The sequence below is a fragment of the Piliocolobus tephrosceles genome, chromosome X, assembly GCF_002776525.5.
Source record: "Piliocolobus tephrosceles isolate RC106 chromosome X, ASM277652v3, whole genome shotgun sequence".
NCBI classification, from domain to species: domain Eukaryota; kingdom Metazoa; phylum Chordata; class Mammalia; order Primates; family Cercopithecidae; genus Piliocolobus; species Piliocolobus tephrosceles.
Window position 1 is genome coordinate 1,367,626 of NC_045455.1, and position 27,251 is coordinate 1,394,876.

At 50.3% G+C, this 27,251-nt stretch overlaps 1 protein-coding gene across 10 annotated transcripts in view; it reads right to left on the reverse strand.

Annotated features, from left to right (window-relative positions):
• ATP11A (ATPase phospholipid transporting 11A) overlaps positions 1-27,251 on the reverse strand; it is a 185,964-nt gene that overhangs the window by 84,559 nt on the left and 74,154 nt on the right. For all 10 annotated transcript variants that reach the window (XM_031934963.1, XM_031934962.1, XM_031934961.1 and 7 more), the window contains exon 2: positions 11,486-11,608. In XM_031934963.1, coding sequence (XP_031790823.1) covers positions 11,486-11,608 — 123 coding nt within the window. The remainder of the gene's footprint in view (positions 1-11,485; positions 11,609-27,251) is intronic.

The following is a 27,251-nucleotide window of genomic DNA, read 5'->3' on the forward strand; positions in this document are numbered from 1 at the left end:
TGACTCTCTGGGTGGACGGGTTGACTCTCTGGGTGGACGGGTTGACTATCTGGGTGGCTTTACTAGGTAGGTCAACTCCCAGGCTCTCTACGATGTTTCATTGATCTATGTGTCTATTCTTACAGCAACACCGCACTGTCTGGATTACCACAGTTTTACAGTAAGTCCTAAAGTTGGCTAGTGTCAGTTCTCCAACTTGGTTCTTCAATACTGCGAGGCTATTCCGGGTCTTTTGCCTTTCCACATAAATGTAGAATCAGTTTGTTGGTAGCTACAAAGTAACTTGCTGGGAATTTCATTAGGATTGTATTGAATTTATAGGTCAAAGTGGGAAGAACTGACATCTAAAAAACATGGAGTTTTCCCATCCATGAAGATGGAACATCTCTCCACTGACTTCAATCTTCTTTGATTTCACTACAGTTTTGTCGTTTTCCTTACCTAGACCTTGTACGTATCCTGTTAGATTTAGACCTATGTAATTTGAAGGGTGGGGGGATAAATGCAAATAGTGTTGAGTTTTAAATTTCAAATTCCAACTGTTCACTGCTGGCGTATAGGAAAGTGATTAATTTTTGAATCCTGCAACCATGCTATAATCGCCTCTAACATCCAGAAGTTTTCTTGTTATTGTTGGTTCTCTGAGATTTTCTGCATGGGCAATCGTATCACTTGTGAACAAAGATAGTCTTATTCCTTCCTTCCCAATCTGTATGCCTTTTATTCCCATTTCTACTCTTACTGTATTAGCTAGGATTTCCAGTACAATGCTGAATAGGAACAGTGATGAGGGATTCCTTGCCTTTTTTCCAGTCTTAGGGTGAAATCATCTAGTTTTTCACCATTAAGTATGATGTTAGCTACAGGACTTTTTGTAGATGCTCTTTACGAAACTGAGGAAATTCCCCTCTGTTCTTAGTTTGCTGCAATACGTGAGTGGGTACTGAACTTTGTCAAATTCTTTTACTGCACCTATGGAAAAAATCATGTAAGTTTTCTTTTTTAGCCTGTAAATATTATGGGTTATATTAGTCGATTTTCAAATGTTGGATTAGCCTTGCATACCTAGGATAAACCCACTTGGTCATGATCAGGAAAGAGACAGACCCTCTCATAGTGTTTCATATTGTTTTATACTCAGTATGTGTTTTAAGAAAAAAACAAGGAAAGAAAACCAAAGACAGGCAGCCTGGTGCCAGGCCTGAAACCAGGCCTGGGCCTGCCTGGCCTAAACCCAGTAGTTAAAAATCAACTCATAACTTAGAAACCGATATTATTCATAGATTCCAGACATTGTATAGAAGAACATTGTGAAACTCCCTACCCTGTTCTGTTTCACTCTGACCACTGGTGTATGCAGCCCCTGTCACGTACCCCCTGCTTGCTCAAATCAATCATGACCCTTTCACGTGAAATCTTTAGTGTTATGAGCCCTTAAAAGGGACAGAAGCCGCACGTGGTGGCTCAAGCCTGTAATCCCAGCACTTTGGGAAGCCGAGATGGGCAGATCACGAGGTCAGGAGATTGAGACCATCCTGGCTAACACGGTGAAACCCCATCGCTACTAAAAAATATAAAACACTAGTCGGGCGAGGTGGCGGGCGCCTGTAGTCCCAGTTACTCGGGAGGCTGAGGCAGGAGAATGGGGTAAACCCGGGAGGCAGAGCTTGCAGTGAGCTGAGATCCGGCCACTGCACTCCAGCGAGACTCTGTCCCCCCCCCAAAAAAAGGGACAGAAATTGTACACTTGGGAAGCTCGAATTTTAAGGCAGTAGCTTGCCGATGCTCCCAGCTGAATAAAGCCCTTCCTTCTACAACTCAGTGTCTGAGAGATTTTGTCTGTAGCTCGTCCTGCTACAATGGTGTATAGTTCTTTTTATACATTGTTGAATTCGATTTGCTAATATTTTATCGAGAATTGCTGCTTCTATATTCATGAGAAATATTGGTCTGTGATATCATCCTTCCGCTAATATCTTTTTCTGGTTTTGGTTTTAGGGTAATGCTGGCCTCATAGAATGAATTAGAAAGTGTTCCTTCTGCTTCTATTACCTGGAAGAGATTGTAGAAAATTGGTTTTTTTTTTTTTTTTTTTCCCTGAAATGTTTGATAGAATTCACCAGTGAAAACATCTGAGCCTTGTGCTTTCCGTTTTGGAAGATTATTAATTATTGATTCCATTTCTTTAATTGATGTAGGTCCACCCAGATTATCTTTCTCCTTGTTTGAGTTTTGGTAGACAGTGTTTTTCAAGAAACTGGTCAATTTTATCTAAGTTATCAAGTTTATGGGTGTAGGGCTGTTCATAATATTCCTTTTAATCTTTTTATTAGCTATGTCACCTGTAGTGATGCCCCTTTTTTATTTCTGATGTTTAGAATTTGTGTCTCTCTTCTTTTTCCCTTGTTTAGCCTGGTAAAAGGTTTATCGATTTCATTGATTTTTTTTCAAAGAACCAGCTTTTGATGGTTTTTTCTGATTTTCTGTTTTCAATTTAATTTCTGTTCTAATTATTATTAGTTTAAGTTTCCTAATGTTGAAGCTTGTTGATTTTGGATCTTTCTTCTTTTCCAATCTGTGTAGTCAATACTATAAATTTCCCTCTAAGCACTGCTTTTCCTGAATCCCACAAGATTGGGTAAGTTATATTTTAATTTTTGTTTAGCTTAAAATATTTTTATGCCTCTTGAGACTTCTTTGATTCATGTGTTATTTAGTAGTGTTTTGTTTAATCTCCAAATACTTTGGGATTTTCTAGTTAACTTTGTGATTTATTTATTTCTAGTTTAATTCTACTGTGGTCTGCCAGTGTCTTGATCTTGGACTTCCCAGACTCTAGAACTGTGGGGAAATCAATGTGTCTTCTGTATAAATTACCTAGTCTGTGGTATTCTGTTGTAACAGCACAAAAAACTCACACTTTAGTGCTCTGTTCTTTTCCTAAGTAGACCTGAATTTCTGACCTATATAATTTTCCTTCTTTCTGAAGAACTTCTTTTAACATTTCTTGCAAGGGAGGTCTACTGGCAATGAATTTCCTCAATTTTTGTTTGTCTGAAAAAGTCCTTATTTCTCCTTCATGTAAGAAGGATAATTTTATGAGCTACAGAATTCTGGGTTGGTGGCTTTTTCTTTCAACACTTTAAATATTTTACATTATTCTTTTCTTCTTTAGATGGGTTCTAGAAGAAAGTTTGATGTAATTCTTACCCTTGTTTCTCAGCAGGTAAAATGTTCTTTTCCTCTGGCTTCTTCGAAGATTTTTTCTGAGTCTAATTTTCTGTAATTTAAATGTGATATGTCTAGGTGTACCCTTTTTTAAAAATTTATTCTGCTTTTGTATTTATCTCTGAGCTTCCTTTATCTGTAGTTTGGCATCTGTAATTTTGGAAACGTCTCGGCCACTTTTACTGAAGATACTTCTCTCTTCTTTTGTTTTTTTCATTACACACATATGTTTTACCTTTTTACCTTTTTTTTTTTTTTTTTTTTTTTTGAGATGGAGTTTTCACTCTTGCTGCCCAGGGTGGAGTGCAGTGGTGCAATCTTGGCTCACTGCAACCTCTGCCTCCTGGGTTTAAGGGATACTTGTGCGTCAGTCTCCCAAGTAGCTGGGATTACAGGCGCCCACCACCACACCTGGCTAATTAAAAAAAATTTTTTTTTATTTTTTGTATTTTCAGTAAAGACGGGGTTTCACCATGTTGGCCAGGCTTGTCTCAAACTTCTGACTTCAGGTGATCTGCCCACCTTAGCCTCCCGAAGTGCTGGGATTACAGGTGTGAGCCACCATGCCTGGCCTGCTTCACCTTTTATAATTGTCCACAGTTCTGTTCTGTTTCTTCTTTCTTTTTTTCCTCTTTGCTCTTCAGTTTGGAAAGTTTCTGCGGACACGTCTCAAGGTCACAGGTCCTTTGCACAACACGTCAGTCTCTGTGCAGCCTGTGTTATAAACCCCCCATGTGGCTAACCCAGGGGGATAATTCTGTGGGCATGTCTCAAGCTCACAGGTGCTCTGACACCATGCCAATCTCTGCACAGTCTGTATACATCCCCGATGTGGCTGGGGCGGGCGTCTGACTCTATGGTCAAGTCACGGGTCCTTCGACACCGCATCAATCTCCGTACAGAGTGTATTATAAATCCCCGAAGTAGGCCAGGTGTATGAGTTTCTCATGCTACTATAACAAATTCCACTTTGTGACTTAAAACAATGCACATGTATTATCGTACTGTTCTGGAGGTCAGAAGTTTGCAATGTGTTTCATTGGGTTAAAACTGAAGTATCAGCAGGGCTGGTTCTTTCCTGCAGGCTCCAGGGAGAAACTTTTCTTGCCTTTTCCTGGTTCCTGCAGAGGCTGCCTGCATCCGTTGGTCCCCTTCAACCTCTGAAGCCAGCTGTGGCTTGGACAGTCTCTGTTCTGCCTCCCTCTTCCACTTACGAGCGCCTCGGTGGTTACTTTTGGCCCGCATGAGTAGTTCTATAATCACTTCCCTATTTTAGTGTCAGCTGTTCGGCAATCGGGATTCCCTGGCCACGGACGCTGACACAGGCAGCGGTTCTGGGGATCAGGATGTGGACCTCTGTGGGAGGCCATCCTTCTGCTGGCCACACTAGGTTTTCTTCATGTGAAGGCAACAAATCGAGAACCAAAAGGCAAGAGCTCTGGACGGAAAAGTAGCCATACAAACCGAGACGGAATACAGAACACATGGCTGGCTCTTCGCTCCTTTTGCTTCTCATTCAGGAAAAAAGCAAACAAAAACTCCAGATGGCCAATAAAAGTACAGGGACTTTCTTCGTTTACAAATGGAGAATTTGCTAACCCCACCTCAAGATAATTTAGTTACTCTATGAAATTCTGAAAATATTTACTCTTTAGCATACTACGAAACACACAGACTTCAGAGTCAGTGTCAGTCCCCACCTTCGATCCTGGCCCTGCCATTTAAAAACCATGTAAACTTCAGCAAATTATTTAATGATTCTGAGCTCTAGTTTTCTTGCCTATACAACTTGGCAAACATTATACATGTGATTGGTCTTTTTAAATATTTGAGAAAGATACATTTTCTCTCAAATAGGCTATAATGAAAAAGTCAGTTACTGTCCATTAACTTTTAAAGGGATACATTAAAGAAATAGCTTAGCCCACTCATGTGAGGCCAGTCTTACTTTCCAGCACCCAAGTCAACAAGCTTATTATAATTAAACATTTCCACAAATTTCTATAATACATCACTCAGTAACAAAGTCACATTAATGAAAAAAGAGTCTACTTAAAATTCCACCTTTCATTTACTGAAGTACTTTCAGGTGAAAAGTTCACGCTGTCCAGGATCCCTTCCAAAGGACCCTTGGAACTCCAGTGATGGTGCAGGTGCGACAGGCTGGCCACAGGCCGGGAACCGTGGCAGTGGAGATGAGCCACAGCGATTCACAATGCTCCTCTCTATGGTTTTGAAAGTTCCCGTGTTATACAAGGAAGTTTTGGTCATATTTATGAGATAAAATATGATCTGCAACCCTTCCAAACATGCAGATCAACTTCCATCAAGCCTGGAAGGCTGTGCAAACTCATGGTCTTGCCATAATTTTTTTTTTTGTTTTTGAGATGAAGTCTCACTCTGTCACCCAGGCTGGAGTGCAGTAGGGCCATCTTGGCTCACCGCAACCTCCACCTCCCAGGTTCAAGGGATTCCTGTGCCTCAGCCTCCCGAGTAGCTGGGACTACAGGTGTCTCCCATGATGCCCAGCTAATTTTTGTATTTTTAGTAGAGACAGGATTTCACCATGTTGCCCAGGCTGATCTTGAACTCCTGACTTCAGGTAATCCACCTGCCTCAGCCTCCCAAAGTGCTGGAATTACAGGCGTGAGCCACTGTGCCTGACCTGGACTTGCCATATTTGAATGTTACTGTACAGCTTTGGAATTTGAAACCACCTGCACAACTGTTTTATTCTTTTCTTTTCTTGAGACAGGGTCTTACTCTGACTGTCACCCAGGCTGGAGTGTGTTGGCACAATCTCAGCTCACTGCAACCTCTGCCTCCCAGGTTCAAGTAATTCTCCTGCCTCAACCTCCCAAGTAGCTGGGACTACAGGTGCCCGCCACCATGCCCAGCTAGTTTTTGTATTTTTTGGTAGAGACAGGGTTTCACCATGTTGGCCAGGCTGGTCTAGCACTCCTGACCTTGTGATCAACCCGCCTCGGCCTCCCAAAGTCCTGGGATTACAGGTGTGAGCCACTGCGCCTGGCCTCAATTGCTTTATTCTTGTGTGGCACTGAGGGCTGCAGCCGAGACCCATGACGCTGTGTAATCTCTGCGTTTCACAGAGTAAGTTATTACTGCTGACCATTACTATTGTCAAAAGGAGGGTTATTAATTCCTGGTGACGTCTAACAAGAAAAGTGAAATCCCAACGAACTCATTTAAATGGTCATAACTACACTGATATAGCAGTACCATCTGGATAAAATAAACTGACCATTTTATTCCACACATTAGAGCGAGAAAGCTGACAAGGGTGGTCAGTTATTCACTGCTCATCATTGAATTGTAACAATATAAATATTTGCCTGGGAACACAATGTAATGTAACGCTGGGCCCTTCAACTGTGATACAATCAGTAGATGTCCTCAATCCTGGGAACTCCTGGCATGAAAAAGCCACAGTATGGAACCAAGTGGTTTTCCTCCTACAGGAAATCTGGGAAAACTGAGGGGCCCTCGGCACCTCTCTTCACCTCCAAAGACGCCATGCGTTTTGCTGAATGACACGGGACAGTCATTCTTTTCATTTCTCACTTGTACGACAGACACCACAGCCAGAGTCCACAGCTGCCCTGGCTCTGATTTTGGCCCTGAGCTGGAACGTCTCACTCGTGTCTGAGCCTCACGCTTCTGCCTGCCTCCTGTCCCTTGGGAAGTCAGTCTCTGGTTTTGTTACTCGCCAGCAGTGTTGTATGCAGACAGGGAAGAGCATGGCCTCACCTGGCCTGCCTCTGGCCTCTAGCCACGAGACACATCCGGGCACTGTCCTCTGCCAGCAGCCCGGGCGCCCGCAGGAGCCCCTGAAAGCTGTCTGAAGCCTCAGCTAGTGTTTACCTGAACACGGCTCCAGCACCGCAGGGCCCACCTGACAGTCCTGAAAACGACGGGGACACCGAACACCCATCTGCTTGGGACAACAAGCCACTCGCATGGAAATGAGGTCACTCTTTCATTTGGGAGGCAGGGATGCAAAACACAGAAAATTATGCCAGGACGGTGGATTACTGATGCTGGAAATTCGTGAGCACCCAGAGGGGCTGTTAAAAAAAGGGCCCCTGGACAGGCGTGGTGGCTCACGCCTGTAAACCCAGCAGTTCAGGAGGCCAAGGCGAGCAAATCACCTGAGGTCAGGAGTTCAAGACCAGACTGGCCAACAATGGCAAAACCCCACCTCTGCTAAAAATATAAAAATCAGCTGACTGTGGTGATGGGCGCCTCTAGTTCCAGCTACTCGGGAGGCTGAGGCAGGAGAATCACTTGAACCAGGAGGTAGAGGTTGCAGTGAGCCAGGATCGTGGCACTGTACTCCAGCCTGGGTGCAGAGAGAGACTCTGTCTCAAAACAAAAACAAAAACAAAACAAAACAAAACAAAAGGGTCCCCGGCTCTGCGGAAGGAAGTCCTAGCCCAGTGCCAGACTACAGGGTTTACGGACTAGTCTATCCTCTTCTGCGGCCTCAGACACACGACTGAGCTCTAAGCCTCAGCCTCTTCATGAATATGTCAGGAATAACCAGTATTGGGGGTTCATATGTCAGGAATAATCAGTATTGTCAGGAATAATCAGTATTGGGTGTTTAGAAGTTACATGATATAATAAAACACAGAAATCATTTACGCAAATATAAGTCACGAAAACACTGGCTATACCTACGAACTGCAGAGGGAATTCTTCTTCCCCAATTGCCAGAAGGGGATTCAGTTTTCTTGAAGGCATGGAGGGACAGCATAGGCTAAGCCAAGATTTAATTCTGTAGCCTCCTGTGGGCAAAGCAGGGAACCACGTGAATTCTGTGCCCTGAAGTACAAGTCTGGAAAGGGAGGCACGCAGGGATCCATCACTTGCTGGAGTTCAGGATTCCCCACGTGGGGAGTGCAAGCAGGCCTGGGGGAGCTCTGCACAGCACCAGGAGCAGGGAACGGGGCGTGCTGGGCTGTCATTTCGGGTTTCTGACACTGCCCAAAGCCTCTCCCCAAGAAGGAAATGGAATTCTATCAATCACCGATCACCAGTAACTGCAGTTCCATCAAACAGATGAGAAGTTAAAAATAATCTGACGGGAAAAAATAATTTTCATCCCATTACAACTTCTTCCATGACGAAGGCTTTCATCCTTTGATTTCATAAAAGCAAACTTGCTGAGAACAAGCCTCTGTGGTTCTCAAAAAGTCTTAACTACTAGCATTTCTTTCTTCTAGGTAGAAATAATTTCCTCCCCGAGCCCAGGAAAACACAGATACACTGTCACAACTGTATTCTCCAAAATCAGCCATAAACGTATGTTTTACAAATTGGACACCATTTTTTCACACATCCTGAGCTGTTAAATTAAAACAATTATGAGTCCTCAAGTCCAGGCTCCAGAATGCCACTTTGGTTTATCTGGATCAAGGTTACTGTCAGGCCCGCTACCTGCCTAGATTCCAGACTCCAGCCTTTCTGAGGCCTTTCCTTCCTGAGTTCTATTAGCAAAAGAGGTTCTGCCTGACGTAATTTTCCCCTGAAATTACACAACCTCATCCACTTGAAACTAAGACTAAGCCGCTAATCCCACCTTTGTGAAGAGCGAAGATCTCAATGCATGGGTGGATTTGAGAGCACAGCCCCCTTCCGTCCTCGGAGGCTGAGATGAAAGGCGCCCAAGTGCTCTCCTGGCCCGGCGCGCCCTCCACCTACACTCAGATGGCGCTCCTGAGAGCCTGTTGACCCCGGTCTGTGTGTTCCTGCATGAGGGCTTCCTGGTAGGAAGGAGCCTTACGGCTTCTAAAAGGCCCTGAAAACCAGCAATAAGCCCACAAAACCCATCCTGACAACCCAGCCACCGCAGGGCTTCCCGGGTCAGAAACCGAAGAGGCCTCCAGGGGCTCCAGTTCCACAGGGAGCAGCAGAGCGGGGGGAAGGGCCCAGCCGAGGGGGAGAGAGGGTAGCACAGAGCCTGGGAGCAGGGCCGGGAGGCGTGAAGCCACCGAGGCCACTGCCTGCTGGGATGTTCGAAACAGACAGTAGGGAAATGACAACACTTGAATGATACAGCAAAGGGGTCAGGAGTGGGAGGCAGAAATCGCCATGCTCTGGCATCTCCTCCAAAACCGCCATGGGCAACCACAGGAAGCAGTTTCCCGCCAGCGCCTGCCAGGGGGACCAGGACCCTCCTCCAGTGCCTGGATCAAGCTCTGCTGCTGCTGCTGGTTTCTTCCCTGCGGCCCCACACAGCACCCTCGTCTGCAGGCAGAACTAGGCATGTGGGGCTGTCGGGCGAGCTCTGCCCCAGGAATGGAGAAGCCAGCTCCCAGGAGGTGGGCTGGGTGATGCCTTCACAGCCCCCATCCGGCTCAGATGAGCCCCGCTGTGCGGGCGGGCCACGGTTCCACACGCCCATCACCCATATCCTGGAATCCCGTCCTGCAAGTCCACAGTGGCACCACATGAGGACACCCGGGTGCTCCCTGCCCCTCTGTACCTCTGGGCCGCGCAGGCTGAGTTCTAAGAAGTACGTCTGGGATTCGTTTTGGGCTGGAGGGTGGGTGAAGTACATACTAGCTTGGAAACTACCTTCAGTGAGCTCCGCCTGAGACTGTGTCGACTTTAAAACTTTATAAATATCACCACTGCAGAGACAATATTTTGGATGTGATTTCTCATCAGGACATTTCTCCTTCCACAAATCATGCCTGGGAAACCACCCACAGCACTTATCTGGTTGGGACTTTGTTTTTCAGCATTTGTATGTCCTGTTTCTAGAGGTTAAAGCTATTAAAATTTTTTTGTAATCCTATAGTTACAAATTAAATAATCCCATAAAAATGCTTTAAAAAGGTGACCTTTTCTGTTGTAAAATATTCTTCAAAAATGTGCAACTCTTCAAGAGCACATAAATAATTAAGAACCACAGGGGGCTACATGCCAAGACACCTGGTGTGGATTAAGCAAATCTTCACAGGGGTCTACACATCAGAACACCGCTGTGGATTAAGTAGGTCTACATAGGAGTCTACACGTCAGGATGCTGGGTGTGAATTAAGTAGGTCTCCACAGGAGTCTACAGGTCAGGATGCCCGTTGAAACTTAAGTAGGTCTACACAGGGGTCTGTACATCAGGACACCCGGTGTGAATTAAGTAGGTCTACACAGAAGTCTACACGTCATGACACCTGGTGTGAATTAAGTAGGTCTACACAGTGGTCTACACGTCAGGATGTCTGGTGTGATTTAAGTAAGTCTACACAGCGGTCTACACGTCAGGATGCCTGGTGTGAATTAAGTAGGTCTACCCAGGGGTCTATACATCAGGATGCCCAGTGTGAATTAAGTAGTTCCCCATAGCGGTTTACACGTCAGGACACCCAGTGTGAATTACGTAGGTCTCCACAGGGGTCTACACGTCAGGACGCCCGGGGTGAATTAAGTGCATTTGCATGTGAGGACACACGTGTGAATTGTGAGCCGCCACACGCGTCCCCGTGTGCAGCTCGGCCATGCATGTGCCTGTGTTTGGCTCATCCATTTTGAAAGACAATGAAGATAAACTGAGTCTGAACACAGGCACACGCGTTCCACATTATCTGGAAAGCACAGTTTACCCCGTGTTTGACAGCCGCAGCTAAATTTCCACCCTATTCTTAAGACCCGTTTCCAGGTCACTCTCTGAACGTGGGAAAGGTGTGTGCACTTCCACACTCCCGTCCGTAGAGGGAAACATGCTTTGTTTAGACGGCAGCACTCTGCTCACGCTTCCCACGCTTTGCCTGGGCTGCACCTCCTGAACAAGCTCAAAGACCTCCCGGGTTCTGCGTCCGGCCTGCGTTTGTTGACTCTTTCTCCAGGGAGGCTGGTATCGTTTCTACCTCACCGGTGCTGAGACTCTGGCCAGGGTGGCCCATGACAAGCATACAGCCAGACACCTCAAAAGTGGGAGCTGGGTGGGGTTTGGATCCTGGACTTCAGAACTGCGCTGCCTCTGTGACATGGTCGCCTGAGAGTGGAGACACTGCGCTGTGAGCCCTGGCCAGGTGGAAAGCCTTCTGTGGGTGGTCACCGGGAGGCAGAGTGCGGCACCCTTCGTGAGGTCCTGATCCGAAGCCTTTGCTGGGGGTGGCTGGTGGCCATGACAGCAGGGCCAGGAGCAGAGCTGGTCTTTGAAACTGAGAAGCACTAACACCCCCCGGCAACTGCTTTTCAGACACATTATGGACACTCAGACCCGAGTTACCTTGGACGAGACGATCCTGTTGTCTGGGTATCTCTGTGGGATGTAGGCCTCTGCGCCCGGAGGCGGCTCCCTGTGTCCCACGTAGATGGTCCTGCTGTCCACCCAATTCTCTTCTCCGGCACACTGCGGAAAGGAGAGTAGTATTAGGCGGCTGCCTCAGAACCCGCATCAAAGGCTCTTGCCCAGAGTGTCGCCTTGAGGCACGTTCATCAGAACAGAGACTTGTACCTGCAGCTGACAGCACTGTTCAGGGCTGCGGGGAGACCTGGGCCCCAGCACCCAGGACCGAGCCACCCTGCCTCACACAGCCCTCCTGGGCCAAGGTCTTCTGTGAGCACCAGGAGGGTCTGCGCTCCTGTGGGAGCCACACAGTGAACTCCAAAGTTGACTGCCAGTGGCAACAGCTCAGGGCGTGCACATAAGAACAGAATGCATGGCCAAATCTTAAGGCTTCCAAAGCAGAAGAGACAGTGATGCTGCAAGAGGTCTTTAATGGCAGAAGAAAGAAAAACTATGATATTGGGGTAGAAGGCAGGACTCGACTCCAGGGGTGGGGCTTGGACACCGGACCAGATTGAGGACTAGTGAAAACAGGGCTGGGGCAGACGCAGCTTTCCATAAGACATGCCCGCAGTATGCCTGTCGGTTTAGCATTGCCATGGCAACAGCCAGCAGCTGCCGCCCCTTTCCATGGCAATGACCTGATTGCCTGGAAGTCACATCCTTCTAGAAATTTCTGCAAAAACCACCCCTTAATCTGCATGCAATTAAACCTGCCCTGAGCTACTCCTCTCTGCCTATGGGGCAGTGCCGCTCTGCAAGGGCAGTCAGGGAGCTGTAGCCCTGCCTCTTCAATAAAGCTGTTTTCTTCCCCCTCCTGCGCCTGCTCCTGCTTGCCCTTGAATTCTTTCCTGGGCAAAGCCAAGAACCCTCCAGGTTCTTGCCCCACTGCGGGGTCACTGGCCCCCCATCGGCACATGTAGAAGAGTCACTCAACCCTTCCGGGTGTCTGCTCAGGAACAGGAAGGCTCTCCTGCAAAGATGACTCGGGCCTGACCATCTCTGTATTACTCAGAACACTGTATTTGGAGGAGTCAAGAAAACAGCTCTGACAAGAAATATTTCAACAATACTCAGGCGGGCCATTTGATGTTAGCAGGAAAACCACAAAAATACCTTAGCTCGTAATGAGAAATCCAAATGCCACATCTGAATATGCAGCCCTGGCCCCAGCCCACCTCAGAATGCACGGCCCCAGCACATGGCCCCGGACCCACCTCAGAATACATGGTCCTGGTACATGGCCCCAGGCCCGCCTCAGAATACGTGGCCTTAGCATGTGGCTCTCGTCCCATGCCCCACTTCTCTGAAGGAACTGCAAGACACTAGCCTTTCTGGGGCATGAGAAACACAGCTGAAGAGGAGACGGAAGCCTCCTCCGCGAAGGGAACGCTGGTGCGATGGGACAGGAAGGATGAGTGGGCACTGCCGTCGAAGGGCTGACCGTTGGCTGCTGGGCCACTCCTCGCCGCGGGTACGGGGACAGTTTCCCACTGGGCTTCTCATCGATGAGGGGGATGCCCGCACTTTCTCAGGGTCCTGGAGCACGAAATGAGGCAAGAGGAACAGAACATGGCCAGGGGCCTGGCCCAGCACAGATGCCTGTGAATGCTCGGGGCGACTCCTCTCTGTGGGCTGCCCCTTGCTGCTTCAGGGAACTCTTGTTTTTTAAAGCCAAAAAAGGCAGGCAAGGCCTGAACAGTCTGGAGTCCCTGTCCGCGTGCTGCTCTTGCTTATAAACCTCACGCTGGCTGTTTTTGGTCTTGTTTATGTCATCAGCTCCTCTGCTCCTCTGACGTCCTTTCAGCGGAAGCCTTTCCACACTGTCCCACCCAGAACGGCCCGACAGGAGCTGTGTGAATGTCCGCACATTTGCTGTAATACAGTCCATCGGCAGGTCATTCACTTCCAACTTCTTTTATTAGGACTCAGCTTTGCAGAACAGTCTAAGGAAAGGAAAGAGATCACAGCAGTCCCCCTGTGCCCCAACTGTGTTTTCAGAGATGGTTGGCTGAGACTATGAACCAGCGTTTCCACGGGGAGCCAAGGCTTCCACGCCCCTGGGGACAGATGTACACAAGGCAGCACCAGGCCAGTGAGGAGCACTCCACCCTCAAATGAACCAGAGGCACTTTTCCTTGGCGCACGACCTTGGGCTGTGGCCTCCCCGCGAGCCTGCTGGCCATGCAGTAACTGTCATCCTAGACTCAAAGCCAGGTGGGCAGCGCAGCCCCACTGCCCTGACCACGCCACAATCTGGCTGCCCCTCCCCACAAGGACAGGCCCTCCTCCTCCAAGACTGGGTCTCCCTGCCTGACGGGGGCCTTCCCAGCTGCCTCTATTCTGTGGTGAAGTCAACAAACCTAAGGGATGCAGGGATGTGGACTTTAAAAGCATCTTAAGAGCTTCATAAATAAACTGCTGCCTATAAAGGCTAAGAAAAGTCCCTGGCTCCTTTGTTTTCTCAGAACATAGCCAAACAGATGCTTCTCATTCTCGTGGAATCAGGAAATTGCACTGAATGAGAATATAAGTGAACCAGAAAAAGAGAGAAAAGCATACAGGTATCTTTTAACACAAAAGTGAAAATCCTAGAAACTTTCTTCTAAGCTTCAAAGACAGCAGCTGAATTTCAGGAGTGGCCACGAGCCCAGACACTGGCTGTGAAAGCTCAATGCTTTCCTGGAGCCGTGCGGCATCGCCCACGCCACGGCGAGCTCACGCTGCCCGCACGCTTCCAGCCAGCAACAAAGGGACCCTGTCTCATGGAGGCACGATCAGGATGAATGCATGAAGTCCACTCCATATTCTCAACAGTGCCGAGCAGACATTTATCGTTAAATAATTACATCGAAAACAACTCAAATACAGCCCAACAGCGTAGTGGCGTTTACACCGACAGGAGCAGGAATGACTATTTTTGTCTGTGCCATGACATCACAAAGTAAGCTGCCTGCCAACACGCAGTGGGCCTTGCCTGGCCAGTGGGCTACTTGCCTGACAGCCTTGTCAGCGTCACAGATACCAGACTGGATGAGGAAAGGACCTAAGGCCATGAGGTCACTCAGACGGCCTCACCCAGGGCATCGGGAAGGTTGGAAACCCAAGTGTCTCTTCGGGTTCACGCTTCAAACCAAAGGGAGCTCTTTGTGTTGTATTCTCCACAAATGTTCACATTTTTGTTTTCAAAGTGAAAGCAAGTTTATTACAAAACTAAACAAATAAAAGAACGGCTACTCCATAGACAGAGCAGCCCACAAATGTTCAAATTCTAGGAAGACCGAACTGACCAAAAGGAACAGAGCCGAAAATATGCTGGACCCCCGAGGATGTAGACACATCCCAAACGGCGGCCTGGGGACGGGGCGCCCGGTCCCTGCTGCTCACTGGCTCTGTGGCTGCAGCTGCATCACACCGCGTGTCTCTGTGAAATGTCAGCAGCGACATGAAGGGATTAGGAGGGCCAACCTTCGTGGTCCTCCCAGCCCTAAGATTTTGGTTCTCTGTGCAGTTAGCAACAAAAACAAACTCAGGAGCCCCAATCATGTAACTTCTGAACCTCACCAGTCTTGAACCCAGGGCCAGACATGCTATGCATAAATGGCAGCACAGACAAAGCAGGGTCCCACCAGGCACAGTGGTTCATGTCTGTAATTCCAGCACTTTGGGAAGCTGAGGCAGGCGGATCGCTTGAGGCCAGGAGTTCAAGACCAGCCTGGCTAACATGGTGAAACTCCACCTCTACTAAAAAAAAAAAAAAATAGCCGGGCATGGGGGCACCTGTAGTCCTAGCTACTTGGGAGGCTGAGGCAGGAGAACCGCTCAAACCCCAAGGTGGAGGCTGCAGTGACAAGATGGCTCCACTGTTCTCCAGCTTGGACGACAAAGCAAGGCTCCGTCTCAAACAAACAAACAAACAACGGGGTCACACCACACAGAGTTTTTTTCAGGATTCAGAGTAAAGACACAGGTAGTCAGGAAGCTCTCCAGGGCAAGAGGATGGAGACCCCAGCCTGTCTCTCTCTGTGTTCCCAGCCAGGATCAGCGACACAGCTCAGCCAGCCCACAGCCAGAGGCTTCCATCAGCAAAGCGAAGCTGAAATCAGGCACCAAACTGTCTGTGTCAAGTAGCAGGTTTCCTAACGACTCCTTAACAACCCATTGTCCAAAGAGCATCAGAAAGCCACATGGCATGTCCCCTGGAGGGCTGGCATCAAGTTCCAGCTGAAGTAAAAATCTACCCCGTGCTGATGGGACTGACCAGAGGACACAAACTGACCAAGGGAAACATCTCGAGCAACTCCTGCAGTGGCACAAAAACTTCAGCGAGAAGGTTCACAGCTGCACTCTGCAAGGAAGACAAAGGTGGCAGCCTCCAAACGCACGTCCACTGATGAAGGGACACATGGAAGGGAAGGAAGCGCTGACACCCACCCCAACACACGTGGGGCCAGAAAGCATCCCGCGTGTGAAGCAACACCGTGTTGTGAGTCCCTTCTGATGAAATGCCCAGAAAAGGTGAACGCAGGGACGGGGGCTGCCAGGGGGGGTGCGGGGGGCTGCCGGGGGCTGGGCGAATGGCTGCCCAGGGGATGAAAACCTTCCGGGTTGGAGGGTGCTGGTAGTTGCTGATGGCCCCTGCCCGGCGGGTGAAAACCTTCTGGGTTGGAGGGAGGTGGTGGGTGCATAACTGAATATTTTCCAGTTGGAACCAACGGATTGCATGCTTTAAAAGGGAGGATTTTAAGGTATGTGAATTACACCTCAGTAAAAATGTTATATTTTCTTTTTAACAAGACAGAGTTTTGTTCTCTTCACCCAGGCTGGAGTGCAGTGGCAAAACCTCGGCTCACTGCAAACTCCACTTCCAGGTTTAAGCAATACTCCTGCCTCAGCCTCCCTAGTAGCTGGGATTACAGGCAAGCACCACCACATCCAGCTAATTTTGTATTTTTAGTAGAATTGGTGTTTCACCATGTTGGCCGGGCTGGCCTCGAACTCCTGACCTCAGGTGATCCGCCCGCCTCAGCCTCCCAAAGTGCTGAGATGACAGGCGTGAGCCACCGCACCCGTCAGGAAAAGTCATTCCTAGATGTCAGAACTGCTTCTCTGTTTCAGTCTTCCGTGTAAATTCTAGAAACTTAGATATAAAGCTCTTCCTGAAAATCTCCGAGGAAGTGAAAACGATTTACTTTTAAAAAATAATTACTTTTTTTACAGATGGGGTTTTGCTGTGCTGTCCCAGCTGCAGCACAGTGGCTATTCACTGCAGTGGACGTTCACTGGGACAATTAGAGTGCACCGTAGCCTTGAACTCCTGGGCTTAGGCAGTGCTCCCTGTGCAGCCTCCCAAAGCACTGAGATTGCAGGCATGCCACCATGCCCCAAATGACTTCAACTTAAAATGAGAATGTATTTCCAGCTACCTCAGTGTTTTACCAACTCTGAAAAGAGTTACAAGGTTTTGGCCCAGCTGCCATTTCTTACACAGCATAACTGCATGGGAGCTGGAGTGTGCGGGGGCTTTCAAAGCTGCTAACCCCGACCACCTCCTCTCACAGAGCCGCTCAGCTCAGCAAACCTCCGCCAACCGCACCTCACACACTGATGAGAGGCATGTGGAGGCTTCAAGGCCTCAGGGTCTCCGGTGAGCTTTCCGTCCACCACATCAGCTGCTCACCTGGCCGCTAAAAAATACATTTTTGCAAAAGGTCTGTGTGGTATGACGCTAAACACGACCATCGGTCTCATTTCCATGACTCACACAGAAGACTGTAGAACAAGGAACAGGAAGGAGTGCCACAGGGTTGGGAAAACAGGCAAATGGACCCCAGCGTGCCTTCCAGACAGAGGCGCCCGCACGTGGGCTGTGCCTTCCTTCCGGGCCAGGCCCAGGCCTCCATGCGGGGTGCCATGAGAGGACCTCCGAGAGGAACTCCACATCTGGAGTTGTGCGAAAAAGAAACCGTGAGCGGCGTGTGGGCAGCGCGTGGGGAGGGGGCGGCAGGGCCTCCCGGCTGCATGGAGCCCACGGTGGAGGACGTCTCACATCCCTTCTCCTAATACGTGTGCTCAGGACACAGCACTGTGCAGCGTCCTGGCCGCCTTCCCACCCACCTTCCAGCGGGAGGGGGCTTCGCAGAGGGGCAGCTGTAACTGCGCAGCACAGGAGTGTCAGAGAAAATGTCACCACAAATCGCAACAATGCAGCTACCTGGGCAGCCTCCGGGGCTCCTTCTCTCAATTATTATTATTATTATTTTCCTTTTCTGAGACAAAGTCTCGCTCTTGTCCCCCAGGCTGGAGTGCAATGGCGTGATCTCGGCTCACTGCAACCTCTGACTCCCAGGTTCAAGCAATTCTCCTGCCTCAGCCTCCCAAGTAGCTGGGATGACAGGCGTGCGCCACCATGCCTGGCTAATTTCTGTATTTTTAGTAGAGATGGGGTTTCACCAAGTTGGCCAGGCTGGTCTTGAACTCCTGGCCTCAGGCGATTCGCTCGCCTTGGCCTCCCAAAGTGCTGGGATTACAGGTGTGAGCCACCGTGCCATCTTAATTATTTTTTTAAAGATAGTTTTGACATTTGGGATTGATCCACTGCTGCCTGAAAACACACAGTCTTTGTGCACGTGCCTGGCAGTGTTGCTTTCTGACAGGTGCCAGCGCCTGAGCTCGGTGGTGCCTGGCAGTGTGGCTTTCTGACTGGTGTCCAGCACTTGTGTTCAGTGACTGAGGAAAATTTCCCCAAGGAGCAAACGCCCCTGAGGCCACTGCCACGGGAGCATGAACTCTAAACACACAGTGCAGAGAGGTTCCAGTGGCGAGATGCTGCGTTTCAGAAGATCTACGATGTGACACTCTCAGTGTGCACCACAGCATGTGGTCAGATACTAATCCCAGGCCAGGAGCTGGAGCCTGTCACCTGACAGGTCATCTCAGCCGGGCGCAGGGGCTCACGCCTGTAATCCCAGCACTTTGGGAGGCCCAGGTGGGTGGATCACCTGAGGTCAGGGGTTTAAGACCAGCCTGGCCAATGCGGTGAAACCTCGTTTCTACTAAAAATACAAAAATTAGGCAGGAGTGGTGGCACATGCCTACAGTCCCAGCTACCTGGGAGGCTGAGGCAGGGAGAATGGCTTGAACCTGGGAGGTGGAGGCTGCAGTGAGCCAGGATCATGCCACTGCATTTCTCCCTGGATGACAGAGTACGACTCTGTCTCAAAAAAATAAATAAATAGAATAGAATTTACTATTGCTTCCCATTTGACAGAGCGTGACAACAAACCCAGAATCATCGCCACACAGGCCGGAGCGCAGCGTGCAAACTCACCCCCGATCAGTTCTCCAGATGGTTCAGGCAGCGTTCGGCGTCACACAGCACAGGGGTGGCACTGGCCTCGCTGGCCCTGTGACCCTCCCCGCAGTTCTCTGTTAATGAAGTGTGGAAGTGAACAGGGCAAGGGAGAGGATGGAGCAGGTAGCATGGAGGAATTTGCTCCAATACGCCCAGTCTGGGGATGGAAGGAGGGTCTGGCCTCTGCCCTGCACTTTTAATCACACACAGGACACACGAGAGGGTCTGTGGGGAACTGCCAAGGATGTGGCCGACTCAGCAGCCCCGAGGCGTGCCTTCATGCAGACGGGCTCACTTTAGGATGAGGAACAGATGTCAACATGAATCCCCATGGAAACAAATGGCGGCCACCGGAACAAGCAGCAGTGGCCATGGACTCCGAGCTGCAGGTTGGCGCCTCCACAGGCTCCCAGGGACTCCAGCCAGGCCAGGAAGGCAGGAAGGAGTCCAGGGAAGAGGCCTCGGAGGGCAGCCATGGGCCTGGTGGGGTGGGGGGTGCATGGGCTCACGCTTGGGAGGCGTGGCATCCTGTGGGGCTGGCAAGGGGAGGGGGGGTATTTGCTGTTCTCTGGCTGACCCTAAGTTGGAACTGGGGGCAGAAACTAGGTCGTCGTGAACTAAGTTGCGCCCGCCCTGCGCCAGGGCTATGGAGGTGTGGGCTGGGGTTCCCTGGCCACAAATGGCTCAGCCACTGTCCCTCTTCAGGAAGGATGATACCTCTCCAGATACGCCCACTCATAGGTGGAGGGGGGCATTATGAAATAATTCGAACATGCAGAAAACTGGAGTAAGGAAATAAATCACCCAGATTTCACAAATGTTAACATTTTTGCTATATTTGTACCAATCAATTTTTTTCTTACAGAAATAAACTTAAAATATAGAGTTTATATAAGTCATTTGAAAGTATTCTTTTTAAAAAATCTGGCAATGGGTGAGTAGGAGAGAAGAAAACTGCAAGTTACCTAACACCTCTTTAGAGGAGGGATGTCCTCGAGGCCCCAACCTACTCAGCCAAAAGCACGCTGAAGCTGCTGGGAGGGGTTCCTCCTGTCAGCGCCCCCCGACCGATGGAAGCCCGCCTGTGTGCATCCCATGCCTCCGGCTGTGTGGTAGGAAGGAAGAGGATGGGGCTAAGGCAGAGTCGATGATGAGCCCTTCAGCAGACAGGGGGCGCTGTCGGCAGCATCTTCACAGCAGGGCTTCACGCTGTGCTCTGCCAACCCCACTGGAAGAAGAAATACCTAGAAGCTATGCAGCCAGCCCACAGGTACTTCACCTGCACATCAAGGGCCTGCCACAAAGCAGGGAAAGACCGATAAACTGAGTCACACCAAACACTGCTAGCTCTCTAAGCCAGTGCAAGCAAGACCCCTGCGGGCAACCCACTCGCAGTCCCTCAGACATCACATCCGAGGCACACACCACAGCCTGCTGGCCTTGCCACCGACCCCGAGGAAGGGTGGGACCACGAAACAACGCCCCCATTCCCTAGGGTCTTGCAACTCTGCAGTTCCCATGACAGGGGAAGGTGGAAGGAGCTGCTCACACACACAGCCTCGCTCGCCAACGACGCTTTTCACCGATGCCGGCAGACGTGTGTTGCTTTGTCAGTCTGACACACACAGGGCAGTGACAGGAAGAGGCCCAAAGGAAAGAGTGTTCATTCAGACCTGACCCAGAGACCCAGGGCTCTCACACTCTGAGACTGTGACCTGGGATGAGAAATACATTGTAAGTCACCACGCAGTCCAGGCTGTGCGTGCAAACACAGGAAGGCAAAGCCTCCCGTCTGCTCGGTCTGGTCCCCTGCTCTGGTTCTGCGGTCTCTCAGTGCTGCTTTACCTCAAAATGAGCTGCAACTGTGATCTGGTACACGTCTTCTGTGAGTGGGTGCAGCACATCACGCATTTGCAATTTGTAAGTTGGAATCTCAACCTCCCCTGAGAGTACCGATTAAAATAGCTGCTGGAATGGGATCTATGTTCCTCTAAAGTATCATCATCTCTCGTTTCTCCAAATACAATAAACAGGGCCCAGGCTTGACATCTCAAGGGCGTCACCCAGGAAGACATGGTCCTCAACCACCCTCTTCTAATTTCTGCCACTGGAGATACTGGAAGCTTTGATGTAAGACACCTGGCTTCCAGTTTAGACCAGATGACTTACGAAACCTGGGAGGTGTCAGCTGACTTTACAAGAAAAGTCCTAGCACCAGACTAGACCCAAGTAATTTTCTTTCATAAAAGTTCTGTTAAAAAGCGAGTAAAATCAAAATAGCCTGCAGTCTATCCTTTATATTGGACATTTCCTAGAAGGCTGCAACCTTCAGCCGCAATGCTTAGCCAGGTTCTCTCTCCTCCAGACACCGGAGGGGATTTCTAGTTCTCTTTGAGAGCTGGACAGGAAGCAGTGAGGCAGCAGGCACTGTGTCTGAGGAGGTGACGTTCCTGGTGCACCTGTTATCTAACTTGCAATGAAGAAAACCCGTCAGGTCTTCCCAAGGGCTGCCATGAACGCTGTGAACCTGGGCGCTGCGGGTCTTGAAATGCAAAAGCAGAGCCTTTCCTCTCATTTCAAATCCACTACCAGACACCACAGCGGTGTCCTAACCCAGGCAGAAACTTAACAGATCCTTCCCATCCTGTTGCTCTGACACACGCCCAGGTGTGCGGAGGTCGCATGGGCCAGGGGACTGGAGATGCAGAGCCAGCCCTCCCTCCCCTTGCGAGGAAGGGGAGGAAAGGACCCCTGCCATTCGGGAAATACGTCAATCGAGAGCCCGCGGGGGAGAAAGGGCAGCTTGTCCCTTTCCCTCTTTTCAGGGACAGCGAGGTGGACTGAAATAGGCTGACCTAGAGGCGATGGGCTGCTCTAGCACAGAATGAGGAAGACGAGCTGAACGGGGGAGGCCTTCCAAATCACACAGCCAGGGCTCAAGCACACCCCCACCCCCTAGTCCCCACACGAAGGCAGTCTCTGGCTTTGATGCCTTCCAGCCTTCCACCGCCCTGTGAGTTCCCCTGGGACCCCTTCTCTTCCCAAGGCAGCAGAGGCACAGGCAGGACTTCCCTGGAAGGCACGAGGTGGGGTGGAGGGTGGAGGTGGCATGGAAATCCTGCACAGGTGCGTCTCTCCATACCCCATGATGCGCATCACCCACAGACGTAGATCGCCACTCACGCACGCGGAGCGTTGGTGGCTGCCACACAGAGGGCACCGTGACTAAAAACACCGTGTTCCGCTGCAGGCTGCATGGAGCCCAGCGCCACAGCTGCTATTGAAAGTGTTGAGGAAGGACCAGTTACCCAAAAAAGCACAGGAAAAAAGCTGTTTCTGCAGACAAAGCCCTGGGCCTTTCCTGGGACCCCCATCCGCTGCAGGGCAGCACATTTACAAAAGGGCTACAGCTTCCCAGAAGTTCAAGGATTCCCTTCGTTTGCTCTTTCAGACGGCAGGGAGAGTGGGCAAGGACTCCTGGTCACCAGCGGAGTGCCAGGCATTGGCTTGGGACCCATACAGCCCGGGAAAGGAAGATTCTCCCGTGGGAAGAGAAAGGCATGGTGGGTTTGATCCATACAGAGAGAGGGTGGCGCTTCCTTTGCTTAGATTAAGCAGCAAATAAATTAAAATACATGAAAACAGAAGGGCTGGGTAACACCACGCAAACTGTTGCAGGCCAATCTAGGCCACCACTAAGCAGTTTACAGCCTGCACTCTGTTCTGGGGGATGCGATGGTGGGGCAGGGCAGGAGGTGCCACAGCTCATCAGAACCCAGATGGCACCCTCTGGGGAGGGAGATGGACAGGCCATGGCCTGGGGCAGCACCTCACAGGCCACAGCCCTCGGGGTTCTGGGAGGGTCCCGAGTTCCGCCCAGACACAGACCACCGTGGGCCAGGCCTTCCCCGTGCGGCCCACGTAGACACAGGCAGGGTTCCTGGGCTTTCACAGCAGAGCCGTTCCCTACATGGAGCACTGTGATCGGATGCCAATCATGTATGATTAGGGACTGGACCTGGAATATATACAAAATGATTCAAACTCAAAAACAGAAAGACAAGGCGGAGTTTCTCTAGAGACCTGCAAACAACCAGCAAGCCCAGGAAAGGATGCAGAGCATCCTTAGTCACCAGGGAGATGCGGGGCAGCCCTCCCGAGCGGCAGAGCCAGTCGTAAAGCCCCAGGCTGCTTGACTCCACCCACAAGAAGTGTCCACATGGGCAAATCTGCAGCGACAGAACGTGGATTAGCAACTGCCCAGGGCTGGGCTGGGGCGGGAGTGGAGGGGAGCTGGGGACGCAGCTTGGGAGCGCCTGCTACTGGGAACGGGGTTTCACTGGAGGGTGATGAAAATGTCTAAAATTAGATTGTGGTGATAGTTGTATAGCTTGGTAAACACAATAAAAATCATCAAATTGTTTAAGTGGGTCATTTTATGATATGTAAGTGATATTTCAACAAAGCTCTCTTCCTACACACTCGTGACAGGCTGAGCACCGCTCATGGCCCTGCTTCCAGCCACACGGCCCCACCACGGCCGCTCCAGGTCAGCACCCCTCATCACTGGAACCTTCTACCTGCTCATCTTCTGCACAAACAGGCTTCTCTCAATTTTCGTGTAAAAGCAACATTTTTAAAGTTTGGTTTTTATATAGTATATAGATCACTATTGACATAACAAACTCCATCTTAGAAAAAGACTTTGTTTTACATTTCATAGCGCACTTTGCCAACAAAGATAAGGTGATTTGCTTAACAAACAAACAAAAAAAATAAAGACAGTATCCCACCAGGTAAGGACACAAAAAGCACACCTTGCTCTCAGTTCTCACGGGAGGACTCTAACTCAGCCGCTGCCGCCTCGCAGTCACTTGTGGTAAGAACTTGGCATCTGCCCCGCAGGCTCTGCCACCTGAGTCCTCCTCGCAAGACCACGGACCACCCCGCCCAGCCCAGGGCTCCTGGTGTCTGCTTCACTCCCCCCCGACTGGTTCATTAACCCTTCCTCCTATCTCCCTTTTTCTCTTGATGTTAAATGTTACTTTGTTTGCTGCGGAGTATTTAAAACATTTATGTATTGATTAGGTATACTGTAACTATGGTTTACAATATTGACCGATGTGAGGAGTGGCTTGAGCCTGGGTGCCCGCTGCTGGGACTACCCAGTGACAGGAAGCACCCGCAGTTCCTGGCTTTTGTGACTGAAATAACATCAACAAAAGCCTCAAACTACGGAAAGACACAAGTGCACGTGGACCTGGTTATCTCTAACCTTGCACCACTCATGACAAATAGCATCTCATAGGTGGTAAAAGTGAGCCCAGTAAGTTTCCAAAGGAGTATGCCTAAGAGCAGAGAAACTAGAAAAAAAGAGATTATTCCCAAAGAAGAGACAAACAGCTGAGGGCAAGCACCATGCAGCCGCATCCTCCGGGTTTAACCAAGGGGGCACCTCCTCCCACCAGGGCAGATACAGTCGCCTGCGCCCGTCCCAGAACCCAAGACACATCCAGGCTGGGTGGGATTCCAAGGGGTCTCTGTCTGGCGCACGCCTTTCCTCCCCTTGCTGCCCCAGTAAGGGAAAGATGTTTCTGCATTCAAAGTTCAATCAGAAAATCGCCGGATTACCCGAAATAACCAACCTTCCACCGTGGGTCACGCCTTCCCCAACCTCACCATCAACTCTGTTAGGGTCTGCGTTGCGGCTGCTAGAACGGGGTTAGAACGCATGCGGGGACAAAGGAGATTTTCAAAAAACAGGCTGAAAACCACTTTTAGCCAGGGTTAGTCGCCTAATGGAAGTTTCACATTTCAGCTGAGACAAACAAAACCTATTAGCTGAATAACACCGGGGGCAGAGCAGAAGCAAACCAGCCAGCCTCAATCACTGGATCAATGTTTACGGCGGCCATTGCCCCTAATGGCCGGTTTTCCAACGTACAGGTATCCAGTGACACAGCAGCTTCTTGTTCTGCTGTCTGTTTATAGCTTCAAACAGCAGCGCTCCTCGTTTGATGGTCAGAAGATCGTGGGCACTTAGGCGTTTCTAAAAATAGGCTTCCTCCTGACTCGCTGTCTCTGCCGCCTCGCAGTCCAGGGAAGCGGCGTGTGGCGCCTGGCCCTGCCCGTCTCTCAGCGGCTCCTCGGAGCAGCTCCCCAGTGGACATGCGGGGCTTGCTTGGGTGTAAAAAATGCAAACAAGCCCTCTGCAGGTGGACTGCGTTTCCACCGCTGTGCTGAGACACACGGTTCTCTCCCACCTTTGTCCCGGCATGCAAGCAGGGCTGGGGTCTGGGGTGAGGCTTCATGTGGGCGCGCCTGTCCTTCTGTCCTCCTTGGTCCGAGCCACTGGCATCTGCTGGGGCAGGATCAGAAGCGCCACTGGTTCTCCCCACTCTCATCACACTCATGATGACGACTGGATTTCTCTCCTTCCTTTTTTCTTCTTTTTCCCCCAAACAAATCTCAGGTATTTTCAAGGCTCTCGGTGGCATTTTCCTGCCATGAAAATATTTTTCACACGAAATCACGTGGGTCACAATGGTCCACAAAAGCACAGGGACATCCCTTTGACCTGGAAACACAGTCAACCTGGGAAATGCTGGATGCCAGCAAACCTAGACCATAGTTTACTGGGTCCAGAACTGAAATAACGATATAAATTCTCACCCCAAATTATTCTTGGCCTACTCTGGATTGCCTAATTCTGATAGTCTGCAGCAGTGGGAAGAAACACAGCTTCCTAAGAGCCCAGACACCGGAGACAAAGGAAAAGGCCGGCGACCAAAGTACCGCTTGGAGCCCACAGCACGTCCAAGGATCAGGAGGGAGCAGTTAGAACAGACTCTGCAGGACTCATGAAATGCAGCAAGAGCAAAAACAACGCTGATTTCATGCGATTCACCCTCCATTTTTGACAGGAATACATTTCTGACCAGGCTGCTTGTGAAGCAGCAGCCGTGGTTAGTGTGCTTCCGTTTACAGCCGTGTGGGATGGCACGGAACGTGCAAGGAAGCAATCAGACAGACCTGTCTTCCCCGCACTCTGAAGCCAGCCTCAGCACGGTGCCTGCACGGTGCCTCTGTTCGGACAGAGATGCCTCTTCGTCACAGGACACTGGGCAGGCTCACCCATCCCTCTGCAAATCAGTGCTAGAAATCGGCAGCTTCCTCTTAGACTCAGGCTAGTGCGTTCCTCACGGCCACGTCTTTCTGCCTGTAACTGAGGCTCATCTCACCTGGAAAACCAGGGTGGTGTCGAGGATCACATGGCTGAGCTAAGGGCCAGCTCTGGGGAGGCTGGGAGAACTATAAACTCCGGCATTAGAGCTTGAGGCCAAGGTCCCTGCTCCAGTGTGCAGAAGAGAACCAACCTGGTTTTGGCTCTGGCCAGAGGAAGCGCGGCAAAGAGGCCACGGCTGCCAGGGACCCGGGTCACAGGCTCCTTCAGTTCACCTCCAAACGCAGCAGGCAGAGGGTCGCAAGCCACTGGCCAGGGCAACCGTCCCGGGAGCCCCGGGGCTGAGGCCGTGCTGCACCTGCTGTGCCTTTGCGCCTCAGAGAGGAGGGCAGGGAGGTCCTGTGCCGGGTTTGGAGCTCAGTCCTGGCACATGCTTGGGGGTGTGAGTGGTGCTGAGTCAAGAAGAGAAAGGCAAGTCGGGGAAGCCGGGGCGTGGGGAAGGGTAGGAGCCTGGGAGGAGCTGGGGGGCGGCCCGTGGGGCCCCATCATTGCTCCTGTCTCCTGACTTGCAAACCTGCCCCCAAAGCAGTTCCACCCCGACGACAAACACCTCCCTATCAATACACTCTGGCTCACCCGTTACTAACGTCCCAGTGCAGCCTCCACTGCCCCTCGCAAGTGAACCGCAGGTGAAGACAAGAGAGCGCCAGGAATCGGAAAACAGGCCCAGCATGAGGATGAGCAGCAACCCCGCCCTGAGGACTAGGTGAAACCAACCGGCAGGTGAAACGCTCGAGCCTCAGCACCCGACCTCCAGACTCTTCCCAAGCCACCAGAAAACACTGCGTCACCCGCGAGCCCAGCGGGAACACTGAGGGGTCACTGCGTTTATTTCCCACGACTCAGTCCCTCCTTCTAAAGATAAATGAGCCAGAAAACTAAGCAGGCATATCCCAATTCCAATTCACAAACAAACATGTTAGTATACGTGTCGCCTTTTAAGAAGCAGAAATTATATACCTTCCAAACGCATTGTAGGCATATTTCCAAAATATTGAATATATATCTAATGAAGACAACTGCAGGACTGAGAGTAATTACAGCCTGCTGTTTAGTGAAAATACAGGCAAAGTGGATAACAGCATACACAGAACAACTCCAGACACCGC